Source organism: Pipra filicauda, unplaced genomic scaffold (assembly GCF_003945595.2).
Source record: "Pipra filicauda isolate LSUMZ 115617 unplaced genomic scaffold, ASM394559v2 scaffold314_size1190085_pilon, whole genome shotgun sequence".
NCBI classification, from domain to species: domain Eukaryota; kingdom Metazoa; phylum Chordata; class Aves; order Passeriformes; family Pipridae; genus Pipra; species Pipra filicauda.
The window spans coordinates 534,698-553,366 of NW_024104437.1; the positions used below are offsets into that span (position 1 = coordinate 534,698).

An 18,669-nucleotide genomic window follows, 5' to 3' on the forward strand; every position below is an offset into this window, starting at 1 on the left:
TAGATCAAGACAAATGTGGTGTTTCTCTGCTTAATGCATTTAGTAATTTGACAAGATAGGTATAATTTTCCATACATTTCAGTTCCTCACAGTAATAGTGTTCCAGTGTAATTTGGCAAAGAAACAAAAGAGCTAATTAAGCACTGTTGAATTTTTCCAAGGCAAAGTGTATACAAGGTCGTACCAAGGGCTCAGCTGAAGTTTATTAAAGATTAGCAGTCTGTTTCTGCAGGAGGGATCCCTCCAGTTACTGTAATGTATGACAGCCTGGCATTCCACAACAAGCTGTTGTACAGAGCAGAATCACAGAACAAATTTTCAGTAGAATGTCTAATAAAAGGGCTTTATATATTAAAGACATTTTTCTCTTTATATTTTGTGGCATTTGGAACAGATAAGCACAATAAGACACTATTTGCTTCCATACGCTTGGAAAATGATTCTAGGAGTAGGTCATTATGCAAAAAAAGGACTAGGTTATTCCCATGCCTTTCATTTACACTGTAAATCCTTGTGGCAAAGACACACTTTTGCTTTTGGATTTACCTCATGCAAAAGGAACCAATCTGTGTATTCAAATACAAATCAGGTAAATACTTATGAAAATGTTTGGATAGTGGCATGCCATGTTTGCCGTTAACTTACAAAAAAATGGCAATAATTTAGATATTTATTATAAGTGTATAAGTTTGGAGCATTGAAACCTGTGAGCACAGTCTGTGAGCAGGTATTGGACTATGCGGGGACTAAGACCTTTACTTCTACTTTCCTGACCATCGTATAGACTGTTCAGGAACAGTACTAGTGCAATATTATCCTTGTGATGCTTCTAAAGACTGTAAAATATAGATTATTTACAGTGCAAGGATGAAGTGTTCTTTAAAATGTGTCTATGGTGCTGAGCACAGAACGTGTTTCTGAGTCTTTCCTGTCATAGTTCTGGGAGTTTCAACTAACATTCATACTCCTATGCTGACAAATAAAATAATTTGCCTCTTTCTCTTTTTCATAACTACATGGAGTTAGCAACAAAAGAAATATTGAGGGAGTACCTTTCCTGTTTTTGAAAGTAGCAGAGCTGGACAGAAACTAGGAAGGCTCAGTGCTTCTAAGAAGAAATATTTTCAAAGTCAAACTGTGCACCTTGTTCCCAAATAAGCACTAAAATGTTGTAAATCTGTAACTGGATCCTGAGATTAAAAAGAAACATGTAAATTCCTAGTTGTTCTACCTGTACAAAGTGGTGTGGAGCTTTCCAACCCCAGAGCTCTTCTAGAATCAATAATTCTATACTTTTTTACTCATAATGGGAATCTTGTCTGAACACTACATGAACTGACCATTTCTCCAATCTGCACTAGCAGTCAACATAAAATTTCCATGTTACTTATTGTTCCCCATAATCATATAAGCAGTATTTCAAAAATAGTTTATTGCTATGAAATTAACACACACTTTTTTTCATTCATTGTAAAGATTTCTTAGGTGTCTATATACCCTCAGGTGCCTTAAACTCAGTTAAAAGGAAAACACTCTTTCAAAAACTATTTATGTAAACAGCACCAAATTCCTCTCCTGGAATATAGTACCATCATATAACACAACAATGAGCATGGAAAGCCTGCACTGAAGTATAGTGAATCACCATATTTCCCCTATAGAACAGAAGAAACAAACTGCAAAGAGTCTTTTTAAAAAATAATAATAAAAAGAAGATAGACAATATAGATTAAATATTTCTAAACTGTACAAGCTATCCATCTTGAAGCTATAAATCCAAACAAAGTGGTGGCTCACTGAATGACCTTAATATTGGTTTTGAGAGCAGATTGATGAATGATGCAAGTAATAGTCATGAAATCAAAGGTCAAGATCAGTCCAGATTTTGCAAACCAAGATCCTTTAATTTCTGAGGTACCTTCACGTTGTGTGACAGCACTTGCTTGAGTGGACTGGTCATGGTTACTTGCAAGCTACTCGTTTTGTGTCTTCCACAGCAACAATAGATTACATTTGTCATAAGTACGCATAGTGCAAATATCTTTTGCTGGTTTTGATCCTGAAAAAATCTAAAAGTATCGTGTTCTTTCATTATGGAATTCAAAGATTATTTTTTCATAGGTTACCATGGTAACAAAATGGTAACTGTGTTCCTATTTTTATTTTACATTAATAAAAGGCTTAGTATTGTACACAGTAGCAAGTGTGTCCTATTAAGCCTTGATACTGCATAACAAGAGGTGTTGTGTTTCTGTAGAAATAGGAGGCTTGGAATTAATCCTTTGTTTTTAGTCTTGAATCACCATAGGTTTCATGTCTGTTTTTCTGTCTATACGAATGTAGTTAAAGACAAAATCTATTAAGAAGTGTAACTCTACATTAGGTTAAAAGCAAGGAAAAAGAAATTTTGCCTATGATCTATAAGATTTCAATATATAGATCTCAATGTTCAGACCTTGACGGGTGTTTAAGATGCTCTAGTAACTGTGTCCAAGTCTGTAAATCTGCACATTACAAACTCTATGGTGCTTACAGAAGACTATAAAGGATGATAGAAGTATTATTAGCAAGAACTCAGTTCCTCCAGGGCAAAGGAGTAAAAGAGGCAATAACCATTGATTATTCCATTAGCCAGGGAATTGCTTTAACCATTTCCAAAATCTCAGATCTCCCAGGCTGAGGGAATGAGAACAGATGCAGGAGGGAAATGGGACTCAGTAAGATTTTATCTAGAGGAATAAAGTTCTGCTGGGGATGGAGATTCCCTGAGGATTATGAGAAAAGAGGTGGAACCTTCCATGTTACCATGACAGTGTTATCTCCTGGCATTGTAGGATAGACGTAGCAGGTATAGGTGACCAAATTTTGCAATTTTGCAATCATCCCTCATGAATGACTGCTGAATATCTATGTGTTTAAAACAAATTACAGTGTAGTAACACTTAATAGCATAGAATAATTGAAAATTTAGATTGTGAGGGAGCTCACTAGATCATCTGGTCCAACTTTCCACTCAAAGCAGGGCTTACCTCCACATTTTGTGTAACTTGTGTTTTTGTCTGATGGATAAACTTCTGATGATCCTAGTTTGGCTACCTAAAAAAATATTGGAGAAACAGTAAACTAGAGATACTCATCTAATATGCCAGCTTCTTTCCTGTCCCATGTCTGGGAATAGCACAGCCTTGATTTGCTGAAGTGTTTTATGAGGAAGATACAGTTCCTGTCAATAGGAATTTTTCACTTTGAGAGTGAAAATTTTCTCAGGAGAGAGCATGCAGATCAAACATCTGATGTCTGTGCTGTTAGCAGAGCTCCCAGGAGTTCAGGGGTTCAGCAGAATCCCTGTGCTTCTACACAGTTCTCTCAAAGGGCTGGAGATCACTGGGGATGCTGCTGCATCACCAGGGGTCAGATGATCCATAGGAAGTAAATTCAGCATGTTTATGGATAATCCAAGTGTCTGAGTGCTTTAACCACACCATCTCTGAAACATAGTAGTAATCACAGAATCACAGATTCACAGAATGGGTCAGGTCAGAAGGGACCACAGTGGATCATCTGGTCCAACCTCCCTGCTCAGGCAGAGTCCTCCTAGACCACATGGAAAAGGATTGCATCCAAATGGTTTATGAATATTTTCAGGGAGAGAGACTCCATGACAAAGGTCAATCTGTTCCAGTATGTGGTCACTCACACAGTAAAGAACTTCTTCCTCATGTTCAAGTGGAGCTTCCTGTGTATCACTTTCTGCCCATTGCCTCATGTCCTAGTGGTTGGTACCACTGACAAGAGCCTGGGCCACCCTCTTGGCATCCCCCTTTCCAATATCTATACACATAATGAACTCCCCTCTCAGTCTTCTCCTCTCAAGGCTGAACACACCAAACTCCCTCAGCCCTTCCTCATAAGAGGGATGCTCCAGTCCCCCAGCCATTCTTGTTATCTTCCATTGCCCTCACTCCAGGAGCTCCACACCTCTCTTGTACTGCCCAGGTACTTGAACCTAAAACTGCCCAGAACTGCACACAGTACTGCAGATGAGCACAGTACTCCAGGTAATAATCCTAAAGCACCCATTTCTGCAAATACAAAATTCACAGAAATGAACAGCCATATGAGTTTTCATTTTAAATGTTGAGATGAGAAGGGAGTAGGAATCAGAGAAATTAGGGAAAGAGTCTTACAGACTTATCAAAATACATTCAGGTAAGTTTCAGATGCTTCCCTTCTAACATCCCTTCTGTATCCCATAATTTCTGCTAACTCAGCCAAGTCACTTCTCAGCATGTATGAAATATTGACTGTCAGCATTTACAGAGTTCTGTCATCCAGAGATGACAATAGAGGCAATAACTAAATATAAACACCTTTGCAGTTTGACAGCATGATTAGCAGGTGATTTTAATCCCACAGGCCCTAAACCCTAAGCATTTGCCAAGTCCACTTACAGCTCTGAAACAAGCAATGTGGATATAACCCTTAGAGATTACTTATAGAATTATTATTTTGTATACTAAATAAACGTCTAAAATATCATAAAGTAGATTAATTGTAGACAAGACTATGTTTTGTGTTACCTCTGAATGCCTAATGTCACTGAGGGCCTTTCTAGTGATGTAAGAAGAACAACAGTATGACAGGTTTTCATTAGTGAGGATAAATGCTATGGATCCAAGTAATGATTGGCATGATCATAAACGTACATCTCATAGACCTCTGTCAGCTTCAACAAACATAGCTATACTGTTTTGAAAGAGCTACATAATATATTCTGTAAATGGTTTACTTTGTAAATTTTCCAAATATTTCAAAAAGATCATTCCATATTTAGGCCATGTGCTTGACAGTGTGTCTTTCATCTTATTAATAGGCACCACAAGGCCACATAAGGAGGGGGAAGTTCCTGGTGTGGACTATATTTTCATTACTGTTGAAGATTTTATGGAATTGGAGAAAAGTGGTGCTCTCTTAGAAAGCGGGACATATGAAGGTAAGTAGACTTTTACTGCTAAATTTGTATCATGTCTCCATTGTACGTTTTTCTAATTTGTTGGAATTGCACTGGGACATCCTGTTACAAATGTGTCACTGCTACTGTTACCAAAAATTTGTGAATAACCATATGGCCATTATGAAAATATTTTCGTATGTAAAAGCTAAATGGGTTCATTGTAATTTTAGTATATTATAGTGGTTAAGAGAAACATGATAATACATCCCTTACAGAGACAGGAACACTAGTCCTTTACACCAAATAATCGAAGACATTTCCACATGCTTGTTTAACACAGGGCAAACACACCCTACAACTCACACTCAGTAATCAAATGTAAGGCTGACACTTTTCCTTTGCATATGTGACCCTACAAATAGCTATCTATATCAGAGGTTGAAACCTCACTGCCTAAAGTAAAAGAGGAAGGATTTGATACGTCATGTCTTATGGAGTTTGTAAAGTTACTGAAAAGAACTTGTTACTTTTGTAATATGACAGAGGGATAAGAACTGTCCTAATGACTGTATTAGAAGATGCCTGCCTATGGGGCAAAGAGCCAGCAGCTCATTGCAGAACACTGCTTCCCAGGAGAACTGATGATTCACCTGATTTTAAAACTATTCCAAAACACAGCTGTCCTGAAAGTGAAACTACTGTAAATAGGAGTGCAGTTACATAGAAGAGTATTTTAATAAACCAGAATAGTGATACACTATCTTAAACCAGATGTTTCTTTAGAAATACACTAGTATTTAAAATAGCTGAGTAATGGATAATGGTTTTTTACTGTAATATGCAAAATTACAGGGAACACCTCTTTATATGAAAAATATGACCCACACATATGAGACTCATACACTGAATGAGTGGAAAGAAAAGCAGTCCCATATTTCTGCCTTGTAGAAAAAGAAACAATGAAGACCTTTTTTGTCCTGACTTTGTCCCTGTCAAGGAAACAATCTGAAGATAAATAAGAAGCTATTCACCCCCAAAAAATCATTAGCTGAGTTATGAATAGCAGCAAAGAAGGTAATCCTTCTAATCAGCACAAAGTATCCATTGCGAATTAAATAAATTTTTATTAAGAATTATATCAATACAGAACTTGTAACAAAGATTTACATTAACAAAGGTCAAGTAAAGGAAAGTGTATAATCTTATACCTTTTGACTTCTTTCACCACTGTCTGACATGTGATGGTACAACTTACCTGAACATTAATACATCACAATTTTACATTTATTGGAGATTTTATCAGACTTTAAATAACAAGTCTTTCTTGAAGTGTCTTTTTGTTACCTTAGGTGTTTGAAACTAACATTAGAGGAGCTTAAGTGTACCACCAAGTCTGTCATTGCTTGACCATGTAATTTCATTAGTTTGTAGCAAGGTTGTAGAGATTGAACTGCTGTGTTTAATTAATTCACAATGCTCTTCTGTCTCTCAAGGGGTACTGAGATGTGTCTTTTAATACCAGCTACCAGAGCTGAGTGGACAGCAAGGTGAAATATTAGTTGCAGAAGTCTGCATAACTCCTCAAATCAGCTGAGGACCCAGCTGAAGAGAGGTCCAAAGCCGTGATTGTGCAATGTTGTCACGTCATTTGCTTATCACAGATGACAAGTTCACTGAAGCCAAGAAGTCAGAAATTAAACATAAAGAAAAAATAGACTCAACAGACCAGTTCTGCCTAAAGCCTGTCTTTGATTCCCACATTTCTTAATCATCAGATGTGCATTCTGACAAATAACAGATAATATATAATAGGTAACACCTTCGAAAATATAAATAGTTTACAGATACTGGTTCTCCTTTTCCCGTGCAAATACTTTTGGACATTACCTTACAAAGTTGTACCCTCAGTTTCCTGATTAATTCTTGACTGTAGCATGTTCCTCTGGAAAGAATTTTGCTAATCATCCCATCATAGGCTTTCCTGAGCACATTAAGTTTGCAGTGATTAAGTTTACTGGTGACAATTAAACCAAGCAGAGCAGAGAAATTTTCAATTTCCCTCATAAGGAGAAGATGATTTTTGAATTCTTCCATAGATCAAGCAACTTATGTGAGCATGCATATTCTGGGAGATGAATTTTGTCTCCTTATCAACACTGGTTATCAGATCTCTGAAACAAATCAGCCTTCTTTTTAATGATTCTCAGTGTTAATAGATTGGTTTTCAGATTTCTTTTTTTCTTGTCTTAAAAAAGATCATTCTATATTTAGCTAAGTTTCTATAGTGTAGCTGAATCAGTCTATGCTGATTGTCTAACTACAATCCCTATGTACCAGTTAGTCTCTACCAGCAAATTTTTTTAAAGAAGGGATTTCTCATTTAGTTGAGATAAAGTGACAGACTGTGTACATGTGTTGTTTTTCACCACTTCTTGACTAGAAGGTTTTGTTCAGTCAACTTACCTTCTACTGAGTGAATTTCAAAGCAGACTAGAAAGTTCCAGGTAAACCAGAGGAGAAGGAGATCCAGTGGAGACTTACCTGACACTGTGTTTGTATTGTTCATTGTAGTACTTGGCATTGTTGGGAGTGGGGCTATTTTCTCATAGTAATGACAAACCTAGTGAAAACATGCAGAAACATTTTGTTCTAATGCAAGCAAATAATAGTTGTGATTCCAACATGGACAGGACATAATCCAAAAGTGAAAGCGGTATTTATTCTTAGAAAAATATAGTTCTATAGTTCCTCTTTTTTTTTTTTTTAAGCACACTTTTTTTTTGAGTTTTAAATAGATCTTTAAGTTATAAAAATGTCTGAATTAAAAATAGGATACTGTGTGACCTCCTTACTACTTCAGGCTTTCTTTGTCTACCATTTTAGTGACAACTGTGAATGACTGTTGTATTCCAAAGTACTGTAAAAAAGCAATAGTATGTTCATGATAAAAATTCTACAAATCTACTTTTATCAGTTTTTCAAATATGAAAACATTTCATTTCAGTAGGACTATTTCATTATTAATTGGCCTTTTCTACTCATGTCTTTTTGAGCAACTGCTAGGGAAAAAAGCTATCTTTATAAATATGAATTATTTTAAACATACATAATGATACATAAACAGTTGCTACATGTTTTGCAGCTTACCTGTGGCAAAGTTCTCTGTCAACCTAGGTAACAGTATTCAATGCAGAACAAGAGAAAGAATACAAGGGCCAGTTTTACTCTCACTCAGATTAACAGTCCAAGTCACATTAACTTCAGTGACATTGTCATTGAGATTTGAACTTGAAGTAAAATTACAAATTTTGTTATAAACATTTATGTAAAATTAAAAATTTATTATACACCAGCACCTTCCTATTTGGGGTGGGGCGTGTTTGCCTGAAGCACACCAGACTCATTTATTTGGAAGTCCTTGTATAATAGCGCAGCCAAATCCTAAAGGTTTCACTTTGTTTCCTTTCTAGCAGAATTTCAATTTACTGTACTGATTAAAGGAATCCTGGTTTGGTTCAAAGTGATAACTTCATTGGAGATAAAACACCAGCACAGCTGAATATCCAACACAGATATTGGGATAACATGAAATAACCACGATTCTGTAAGCAGAGGAGGAGGTATTCCTGTGCAGAATGAAAACCACTGTCATGCAGACTCATGTAACACAGGAAGACATTCCCCAGCAAAATAATCCACGTTCCTTTCCTAATGAAGATCACAGATGGTCTTTAAATTGACACAATGTGCCAATCTATAAAATACAGAAGAACAAAAGCTGTGATGAACAGACAAATTGTGTGTGTATGTGTGTACTGTCTTTTACTACTTCTCCAGTAGGAGGCTTCTCTCAGCGTACTGTCATCTCTCTGATATGTCAAACTTCTATGGAGACTTCATGGGTCACTGACATCAAGTGTTGTTCCCATCTCCTTATTAGATCAGCAAAATTTCTTAGCCAGTGCAGCATATCACTAGGCCAAAAATGTACTTGAACTGTATGTTGCGTAAGAATGCCAATGCTCGTAAACAGAAATGTAACAGCTTCAGTATTATTTCCAAAACCCAGATATGTTAAGGTACGTGATTTAAGGTTATGGTAAGACATCATTATGAAGTGCTAATAATGTAACAGTGTAAGAGCAACGTATGCCATGGGTAGAATTGCCTTTTAAAAGTGACATATGCAGTAGCAGTACTAGAAAAAATGAGAAATGTTCAGTGTATAAGTGCTGTAAGAAAAAGAAATATGGTTGTTGGTAATCCATAAGGACATAAACGTATTTCAAACACGCAAAAGCAATAGGGATTTTGGCAGTGTGGAGCTCTATAGCAAATGCAAACACAAAATAAGCTTGTTCATAACTGTTAAAGATGTGGCAAAAATAAGAAGATAAATTTATTCAACCAGTACACCTATGAATAATGTACTAACTCTTTTTTCCTATCAAATTTTTGTTTGCCTCACAAGATATCCATAACAGTTGTTTTGTAAAAGACATTTTGTTTGCTATTAATATAATAATAGTTCTTAATTTACCCCATGAAAAGCAATTATTTTAGTTATTGTGCCATTAATTTTGTCAAAAATCCACTTTTTATTATTTGTTTGATTGTTTGGAATTGTCTCAAATTCATTCATTAGCTCACTGAAGCTATTTAACCACTTAGATGATCATGGACTTTCCTTGGCCCCACTGAAGTTCATGGTAAATTTCCAGCTGGCTTAAATGAAAACAGAATTGCGCCCATATTTTTTTTACTGATGGAGTATTATTTGGCAGAAGACTGAGTGTTAGTTGGAATTTCCTTAATATTCCACAAATCTGTAATTATTAAGCCTTTAAAAAACAGGTTGAATACATCCCATGGGTGAAATCTTAGTGTTCTGTGTTACTGGTTTATTTGAGGACACAAAACTTCCAGTTGTTTTAGGCACAGTTTTAATGGCTCAGCTTACATGTTTTCAGTTGAGTCATCATTATTATGAGCTCCATTAGGAAGGAGAGTGTGGGTTGAAGGCAGTGTTTTGCCTGAGACTCTCCCAGCACGCTGGCACATAGGCAACACTGGGAGGTGCTCTGATTCCATTCACCTGGAAACAGTCCTTATACTGTCTCCTCAAGAAGACATTAAGTTTTACATAGGCTTTCATTTCATCTCTCAAGCCAAATTTAGCCTAAAACCTAAATGATCTAAACGATTCTGTTCAGCTAATGCATTTTCAATTAACATTTCATTTTAATATCTGTAAATTTAAAACAACTACTCCATCTAGGCAATGGAGATTTTAATTACTGCTTTGTGATAAAAATGGTTTTATAAAGAGCTTGGTGTTTGATTCCAGTCATTTTGATTCCATTCTTCCTCGTAAAAATTGTAAGGTATTCAAAATTCCACCCACTCACTATATGCAGCATTCCCTTGTGTGCTGGACATCCTGAGCACTCTACAGCAGATGGATATAAAGGAAATTAATCAACATAAAGATAATAAAATGTTACCCTCCTGTGACCTAAACACAGTAGTTAATGAAATATTCTGATTTAAAATGGAAAACAAAGGAATCATGGGGATAGATGTATAGAGATGAAAATAGAAGTAGTCCTTCAAAAGCCATGTCTTTTAACAGCAGAAAGTGTTTTCAAGGGCATAGAAGAATAAAATGGGATGCTTGATAGTTAAGATCATATTCCTGTTGAAAGTGCCTCTTGAAGTGGTAAATCTCATATAATATTATGTCCACTTTTCGCCACCATATTCAGTGAACGTGTAACTGTGGATATTTCAACATCTAGGTCAACAAATAGGAGAAGAAATCTTAAATACAGTCAGTGTCTTCGTGACCTGATTGGGTCCTTTTACCTGTCCTATATTAGTAAGAATTTATGGGCTTTTTTATGTTTCCTCCTTTACTCTTGGGGCAGAGACAGGAGTTGAATCTCATCGTTAAATATGAAATGTGCAGTATGTAAATGGTCAGAAGCTCAAAAATGTAATGCCAGTGAATTTATTGACATGTATAAGGAATCCTGTCTACATTTGTTAATGCATTTTAAGTCATAAAATATCACATTTCCTTCTTTTTTTAAAGTTTATTTAATTAATTTCTCATTTTCTCATGGAAGTGATAAGGAATCAAAATTGAAGAAATATTTTTTCCTTTCTCTATGAAAATCAGCTGCTTTTAAAAGTTACACTATTGCAGTGCAAAGGGTGACTTTCATAACTTCTACAATGCCTTTTTTAACTTCCTGAAATGTGGGATTAGTGTGGCAGAACATATACTTCCTGTCTGTTCTGAAGCTGTATAAATTCTCATTATTTTGATAATTGATATTCCTGGTGTGTGGTTGCTTCTATCTTAGGAAATCAGGCCTCTGTCTTCACTATCATCCAGAGACAGGAACAGGAACACAGGTGACATCAAAACTCTTTGTGAGTGATGCTGCTTGCTTCCTGCTGCCAGGGTTGTCAGGTGAGAGTAGTTGCTCGCAGTCCTGTTGTAGTCCTCTCACTCCTGCCGCTTGAGCTCTTCTCCCTTTTCTGCAACAAGGCTCATGGCAAGAGGGTGCTCTCCCCTGTGTGGGTCCCATGACAGGTCACCATCCTCCATAACAGACTGGTGACACTTCAGCAAAACTGCTGGAAAGCTTACAGACACCTGAGGCTGCAGATCATGTCAACGGACAAATACTATTATTTCATAAAAATTGAAGATGTGGTCAGTTTTGATCTACTGCAAGAATGTGACTAATAAGAAAAGATGACATCCAGATGTACATCATAATCTACCATTTAAAGGGGTCACCTGGGCCATGTGTGTCAGTATAGGTCAAACCCACTCCCGTGGGCATCCAGGTAATAGAAGCTTATGTGACAACAGTTTTATGTGTGAAATTAGAAGAGTAGGACCATTCTGCCTTTGAACATCCTGACAGCATCCTGATTCAGGATGTGATGATGTGATGGCTCCTTCCTCCAATGCACTTCCAGATGAATCAGGGATTTATCACTGGCTTCCCCACAGCTTCTAACAGGGTTCAACTAAAAAAAACCAACAGTCATTGAAATTGTCTCTCTCTCCAGGAGCATTTGACGGCTGCATCCCCTGCCCAGCAGATGGCCATGGATACATTTGATCTGTGTGTGTGTTTAGTAGGCTGTGACTGGGATGCACTTGACTGAGGTGTGGTGCAGTCAGCATCTGGACTGAGCTCCCTGTCTGGCCTGTCAGACATCTCTGCTGCTGCCGAGGTAGAGGGTGCCAGGAGGCCAGAGCAGTGTTTCTGACCATCCCAGGGTGATGGCTGGTGCTCTTTCTGAGTCAATGTCCAGTGCTTCTTTCAACCACTTGTGTCAAGCATAAGGTCTGAGACTAAGCCACTGTCATATGTCACAGAATCACAGAAAAAGCATGTGCCTCAGAGTATTGCCCAAATGACAATACTCTTGAACTCTGTCAGGCTTGGTGCATGACCACTTCTCTGGGAAACCTATTCTAGTGCCCAGCCACCCTCTGGTTGAAGAACCTTTTTCTGATGTCTAGCCTAAACCTGCCCTGAAACAACTTCAGGCCACTCCCTTGGGCCCTGTCACTGGTCACCACAGAGAAGAGATCAGTGTCTGCTCCTCCTTGTCTTCTCACAAGGAAGTTGTAGACTACAACGAGGTCTCCCGTCAGTCTCCTCTCCTCCAGACTGAGCAGACCAAGTGATCTCAGCTGCTCCTCACACAGCTTCCCCTCAAGGCCCTTCATCATCTTCGTTGCCCCCCTTTGGACATTCTCTAATGGCTTAGTATCTTTCTTATATTGTGGTGCCCAAAACTGCCACAATATTCAAGGTGAGGCTGCCCCAGTGCCGGGCAGAGCGAGACAATCCCCTCCCTCACCCGGCTGGTGATGCTTTGCCTGATGACTCCCAGGACATGGTTGGCCCTCCTGGCTGCCAGGGCACAGCTGACTCATGTCCAAGTGTCTATTGACCAGGACCTCCAGGTCCCTTTCCACAGCACTGCTTTCCAGCTTCTCATTCCCCAGTCCGTACAGACATGCGGGGTTGCCCCATCCCAGGTGCAAAATCCAGCACTTTCCTATGTTCAGCTTCGTGTGGTTGGTGAATGCCCAGTCCTCTAATTTGTCAAGGTCTCTCTGCAGGGCCTCCCTGCTATGGGCTGGTAGAACCCATACTTCCACTGGCTGGTGCTGTGCAGCTCAGCAGAAGTGTGCATGGACATTCAGTTCATCTGATATGTGATTTGTTGAGATTCTGTGGCTACCACAAGCAGAAACTAAATTGTCAGCTCAGAGTTGCTTCAAATGTTATCAGCTGGTAATTTTCCCAAGAAAATCAGCAGAATGTGTGTTCCCCAGGAAGACAACACTTTTCTTTGCTCATGTGTGTTCCCAGGATGAAGAACAGGACCAGGTGCAACAGCGCACAAATTATTGGGGTCTGAGTGCTCCAGAAACCCTGTCTGCTCAAACAGGCTCACTGAAACAGCTGTCAGTGTACTTTATTTTGTATGAAAACTAGATCAGCACCAAGAGAATCTCAACTGCAGGGAAATCAAGAAAGAAATTGTGCCTTCATGCCTTTTTCCAAGCTGGGTTGACCATGTGTCACCTCAGCCCAGGACCTCAGCCCTTTACTATTCTATGCAGTCACTACCAGAAAGGTATTAAAAAACTGAAGTGTCCAGGCAAAAGTAATGCAAATTACCAGGAGAGCTGTAGGGAATAAATTTAGAGAACTCATCAGGTAGAGCTTTGTTGAGTAATGATTGAGAAGCTCAGAGAATTTAAAATGTGTGAACCTAATGGATGAATAAAGCTAATTCAAAGTTGGGCAAATAAGTAACCAGGGCTAATGTGATGAAGCTGGAAAAGGTGAACATTTCAATTGAATATTGGGAAAAAAATTTTCTCATACTGATGTCACTTAAATGTTATAATAACCTCCAAAGGTGGAACCCAAGTTTCACCCTTAGAAAGTTTAAAAGTAGTTATTAGTAGAAATATTCCTGCACTAGTAGAGGGATTAATTGAAGGCTGTAGTATAGTATTGTATACATCAGTATACTATATATTAATGCTGTCTGTGTGACACATTAGGTTTTGACTGTAGGGTTTTTCATGAAACAGGTCACAACCAGTTTGTATTTGCATTTCAGTTACGTTTCTAAGTGAACTTTGCCTGCTGGATGGATTGTGCTGTTTTAGTTTAAATTCAAAGTGTGTTAGAAAAAACGATCAAGCTCTGTACAGCCTGAGTTATGAGGCTATCACACTGATATGACACATGTATCTGTACTTACTACAAAAGATGCAAAAGAATTTAACATTTCAAATTACAAATCATTATGATGTGCTCTGGAGAAAAGTTTAGCTACATTACTCAGTTACAGAGGTCTCCATTTTTCAATGCATTACTGGAAAGACACAATATTTGTTATATCCAGTTTACATGCATTTATCATGTTGTTATGTCTTCGTGAAGTTCCTGTGGATTTTATATCCTCTTGGATGCTACACATTCATATTTGTGATAGTCTTCATTATTAAGCTACAGATGAAAAATTATCACCTTCCTGTATCAAATAGTATTCTGCTAAATATCATAAACTGCAGTCCAAAAAGTGTTTCAGAAGTTCTTTTGAAAACAAGTGGAAAAAATCCCCTTTCCATTTCCGTGAACCTCAGAATTTTCCAACAGTTATATTTTCTAAAGACAAGGTATATTGAAGCTTCCATAACACCTTCCTATGAATCAAAAGATTATGATTTTTCTGAGTATGTTCCCTAAATCCTTGCCTTTTTCGAAGGCTAACAACTACCTTCTCTAGTCTTTACTCCCTTAGTCACCATAACTTCTCAAACATGATAGAGAATGGTCCCAAAACAACATCAAGCCAGTTTCCCAGCATTTTCAGATGCATCCTAACCAGTCCTGTGGACTTGCATGTATCCAGCTGACCTAATTAGTACCAAATTTGATCCTTCTATACCATGGGTAGTACCTGTCCCTGCCATTCTTTGCTCCTAAGCAAGCACCTGAAGGGCCTGGGAGTGAGTAGCAGACTTTGACAGTAAAGGCTGAGGGAGTGAAGACATTGAGTCCTTCACCAGGTTACCATTTCTTATGCTCTCCATCACTTGCTCACCTACCACACTGGGCAGCAGGCCCACATTCTCCCCAGTCTTCCTTTTGTTGCTGCTGTGGCTGTAGAAACCTCTCCTGCTGCCCTTGAAGTCTTCAGTAATCTCATGTCTAGCTGTCTTTTGGCCTTCCTAATTCTGCCCTGTGTATCCAGGACACGATTCTCTATTTCTTCTTGTTCGCCTGTCCGTGCTTCTGCCTTTCTGACATACCTGTTCTGAGGAGTTTCCTAAGAGCAAAACTGACCCTCAGGGTCTTCTCTTGCTTGCACAATGTTCTATAAAACCAGAATAAGGCTTCTCTATACTAGCAAAGATTGCAATTTCTGTATTGCTATTCTTTTAGCAGAAATTGCTTTGCAGTAAGACATAAAAAATTCCATTTTATGGCCTTGCAAAGAATTATGTGGTTTTTTGAAATCTCGCTTTGATTACTCTGTTTCAATAGCAAGATATTGTGGGACTTTGCAGTCCTGCTCACAACCCTGATCGTGGTTACTATGGTGGACTTCAGACAGGTGAAGAAAAGTGTGCAACCTTCTGCATGCTGGCACAAAACAAGAGAATGGTTTTTCTGTTAAGATGAACTTGGAATAATGAAGGACTTTGAGAGAAGCTGGTTGTGCCAAGTGCAGAATAATGCAGTATGAGTGTGGGAAGAAGGCTTGGATTTGTATGGTTAATCGAAAAGAAGGATTCAGCTACTGATACAGCTTGTTCTGCAATAGAGTTACATCCCAAGTGAGCTAATTAAAGAAAGATAAAAGACCAAAAAACACAACACTAAAAGAAGAGTTTGTGTTTCAAAGCAAGGAAGTTTCTGGTTAAAACAAAACAAAAAACCCTAAAGATATTAAAAACAAATGAACAAAACCTTTCAAGTGTAGGGAAATCTGTATTTTGGTTTACACAGTTTTCAGAAATAATTACTCTATGTTTTACCTTGTGTAAATGAAAACATAAGTAGATCTACAGGGTCTTTTGGCCAATGGGAGGCTCCCCTTGTATTTCCAATAAAAATAATGGAGAAACAATCAGCAACTGAGGTTAAATATACTGATAGAGAATTAAATATAATAGCCCGGGTGATGACCTACATTTACAATTATTTTATTTTGTGCATTCCAGAAAAAATAGCTAAGAATATAGAATAAGCTGTGAAAGATACTACTGATGCAGAAGAAACCTATACCAGCATAAGGAAAATGAAATATATTCAGTACACCAGCACTGAAAGCAGTGCAAGAGAGAGGCTGCAGCATCTGCAAACTGAGTGGTTCTTCAAGATTTAGATCTATATTTCCAGACTCACTTAAGGATAAGTCTAAGCTCCTTCAGACATCACCAGAAACAGATAGGATAAGAACTAGCCATGACCATGGTGGGTTGATATCTGACATAGTTTAGAGCATCCTCAAGGCTGCAGAAGATTAGAGGAATGCAAAGACAAAAATCTTGCTTTGATCTAAGTTCACCTCCAAATTATGTACATATTCTATCAATGAACTCAGGACTACAGGAGAAAAATCTTCAATTAAAAAAATAATGTTTAAGTCCTTCTGAATTGCATAGTGATGTGCATTACAAGAATACTGAACTTTCAAATTGGTGATGGGGAATCAAATACTTTTTTTGTCCATGGGTAGACACATTTGCAGGGTCTTCCACAAGCATTGGGGTCAATTGTAGGGAAATGATACAGTTGTTTGTCCTTTGTGTTCTGTGCATATGAATGCTCTTCCCTAATAAGCATAGAGGTTATAGGAGTTTTAAACAAAAGAATTGTTGCTATTTGTACTTACGTGGTGTCAGAGAACCCCAGGCGTAGACTGGAAACCATTGCCTAGGTACTGCAGAAGCAGAGAAAAAATGGAGAAAGCCCTTTCCCTTTATGATTGCATCATGGGGATTTATGATTGCATCATGGGATGAAGGACAATAGATGACAGCAGTCAGTAGGGAAAGCAGCTGAATGTCAAGCAATGTACATCACACTGTACATCACATCACTGTCACAGCTGGACATCAGAACACTTAGAGAGAGATGAAAGAGGTGTGAAAGGGGTAAAGAGAGGTATTGAAGGAGCAGTGGGCACACACAGAAACACATGTTACATCTGAATATCATAAAACGCCTTTTTACTGTGAAAGTGTCCCGTGTGCTGGCACAGGTTGCCCAAGGAGGTTATGGAGTATCCATCTTTAGAGATATTCAAACACCATCTGGCCAGGGGCAGCCTGCTCTGGGTGACCCTCCTTAAGCAGGGAGTTTGGATGAAATGGCCTCTGGAGGTCCCTTCCAACTTCAGCTGCCTGAAGTTGGTGACATCATAGTGCGGCTATAAATAGTTCTTCTTGAGGGCATGTCAGGAGGAACAGGAAAATACAAGGAGATTTTGCAAGAGCTGGTGCTAAGCAGAAGAGGAAAGATGAAAGCAAATGCTGAGCTGAGTAAGGACTTATACAGGTAGTAAAGCCAGTATGGAAAATAAGTGAGGAAGGGAGAAGAGGTGGGTACTGTGATGAATAAAAGGGTGCTGGTAAATTAGCCAAAAGTGGCAGAATGAGAGTTCAAAAAGTAGGCAATTACAGTGAGGATTTTGAATGGCTCTTGCAGCTGAGAATGAAGTGTTCTCACTCTGAGGAGGTGGAAGGTCCCATCACTGGGGAGATCTGGGAATGGTGTAGCTCATGGCTGCTTTCTTGCCCAGTTTAATTAAAGAAAGATGTTACATTTGTTTAATCAGATGCAAATGAAAAAACTGAATGATTTCATCCCTTAAAGCATCATTAGGAGAGTTAATTCACAACTAAAGAATTTTAAACCAGAGATTCCGATATGGAACAATATTATTGTCAGCATTTTTAACACATTCTCTTAAAGAGAATTGTATTCAGTCTGGTTCATAAAAACTCCAAAAGGATTTATCTAAAGCAAGCTAGTTTACCTATTTTTTATTACACTAGGCTGCATAAGCTGCTTACTATCGCAAAATATCCCATTAACCATTTTCTATGATAAGGCTTTGAAATGCTTTTGCAAAGAGAAAAGGAAGAAGGTGCAAGTCTTTCCTCCTCCCTTGTCCAGAATGTGCAAGGCCTGTTAGAGGCTCCACAGCAGAGGGATACAGGCTGTGGAACTGTTTCGAGGAACACTTCACTTCCTACAGAATAACAGAGTGTGCCAAGGGAAGGAGTATTCTCCTCACCAAGCTGACACTTGGGATATGTCAGGCAGAAGTTTGCTTTTTCGTTTAGACCTTACCAAAAGCCACTGGCTGTTGTAACTTCATAATTGAGAGTCCTTCGAGAAAAATTCTGTCTAACCTCCCTGTGGAGATTTTGGTTGCAGATACTTGTGTTGGTAATCCCCAGCACACATTTTGTTGTCATATTTTTCCCAGCTGTATTTGGATACTAGTCTGCTGAGCATAAAAACTCAGCAGCTAAAAGAAATACAAATTAAATCTCCTACAGGCTACTGAAACTGTTATTATCTTCAGAAAACCTCTACTTCTCTGTCTGAGACAGGATAAAAATCTCTTGATCGATGAAA

General features: G+C 38.3%; 1 protein-coding gene across 12 annotated transcripts in view; it reads left to right on the plus strand.

Moving 5' to 3' along the window:
* MAGI2 (membrane associated guanylate kinase, WW and PDZ domain containing 2) overlaps positions 1 to 18,669 on the plus strand; it is a 722,750-nt gene that overhangs the window by 422,429 nt on the left and 281,652 nt on the right. For all 12 annotated transcript variants that reach the window (XM_039383531.1, XM_039383530.1, XM_027730044.2 and 9 more), the window contains one exon: positions 4,874 to 4,993. In XM_039383531.1, coding sequence (XP_039239465.1) covers positions 4,874 to 4,993 — 120 coding nt within the window. The remainder of the gene's footprint in view (positions 1 to 4,873; positions 4,994 to 18,669) is intronic.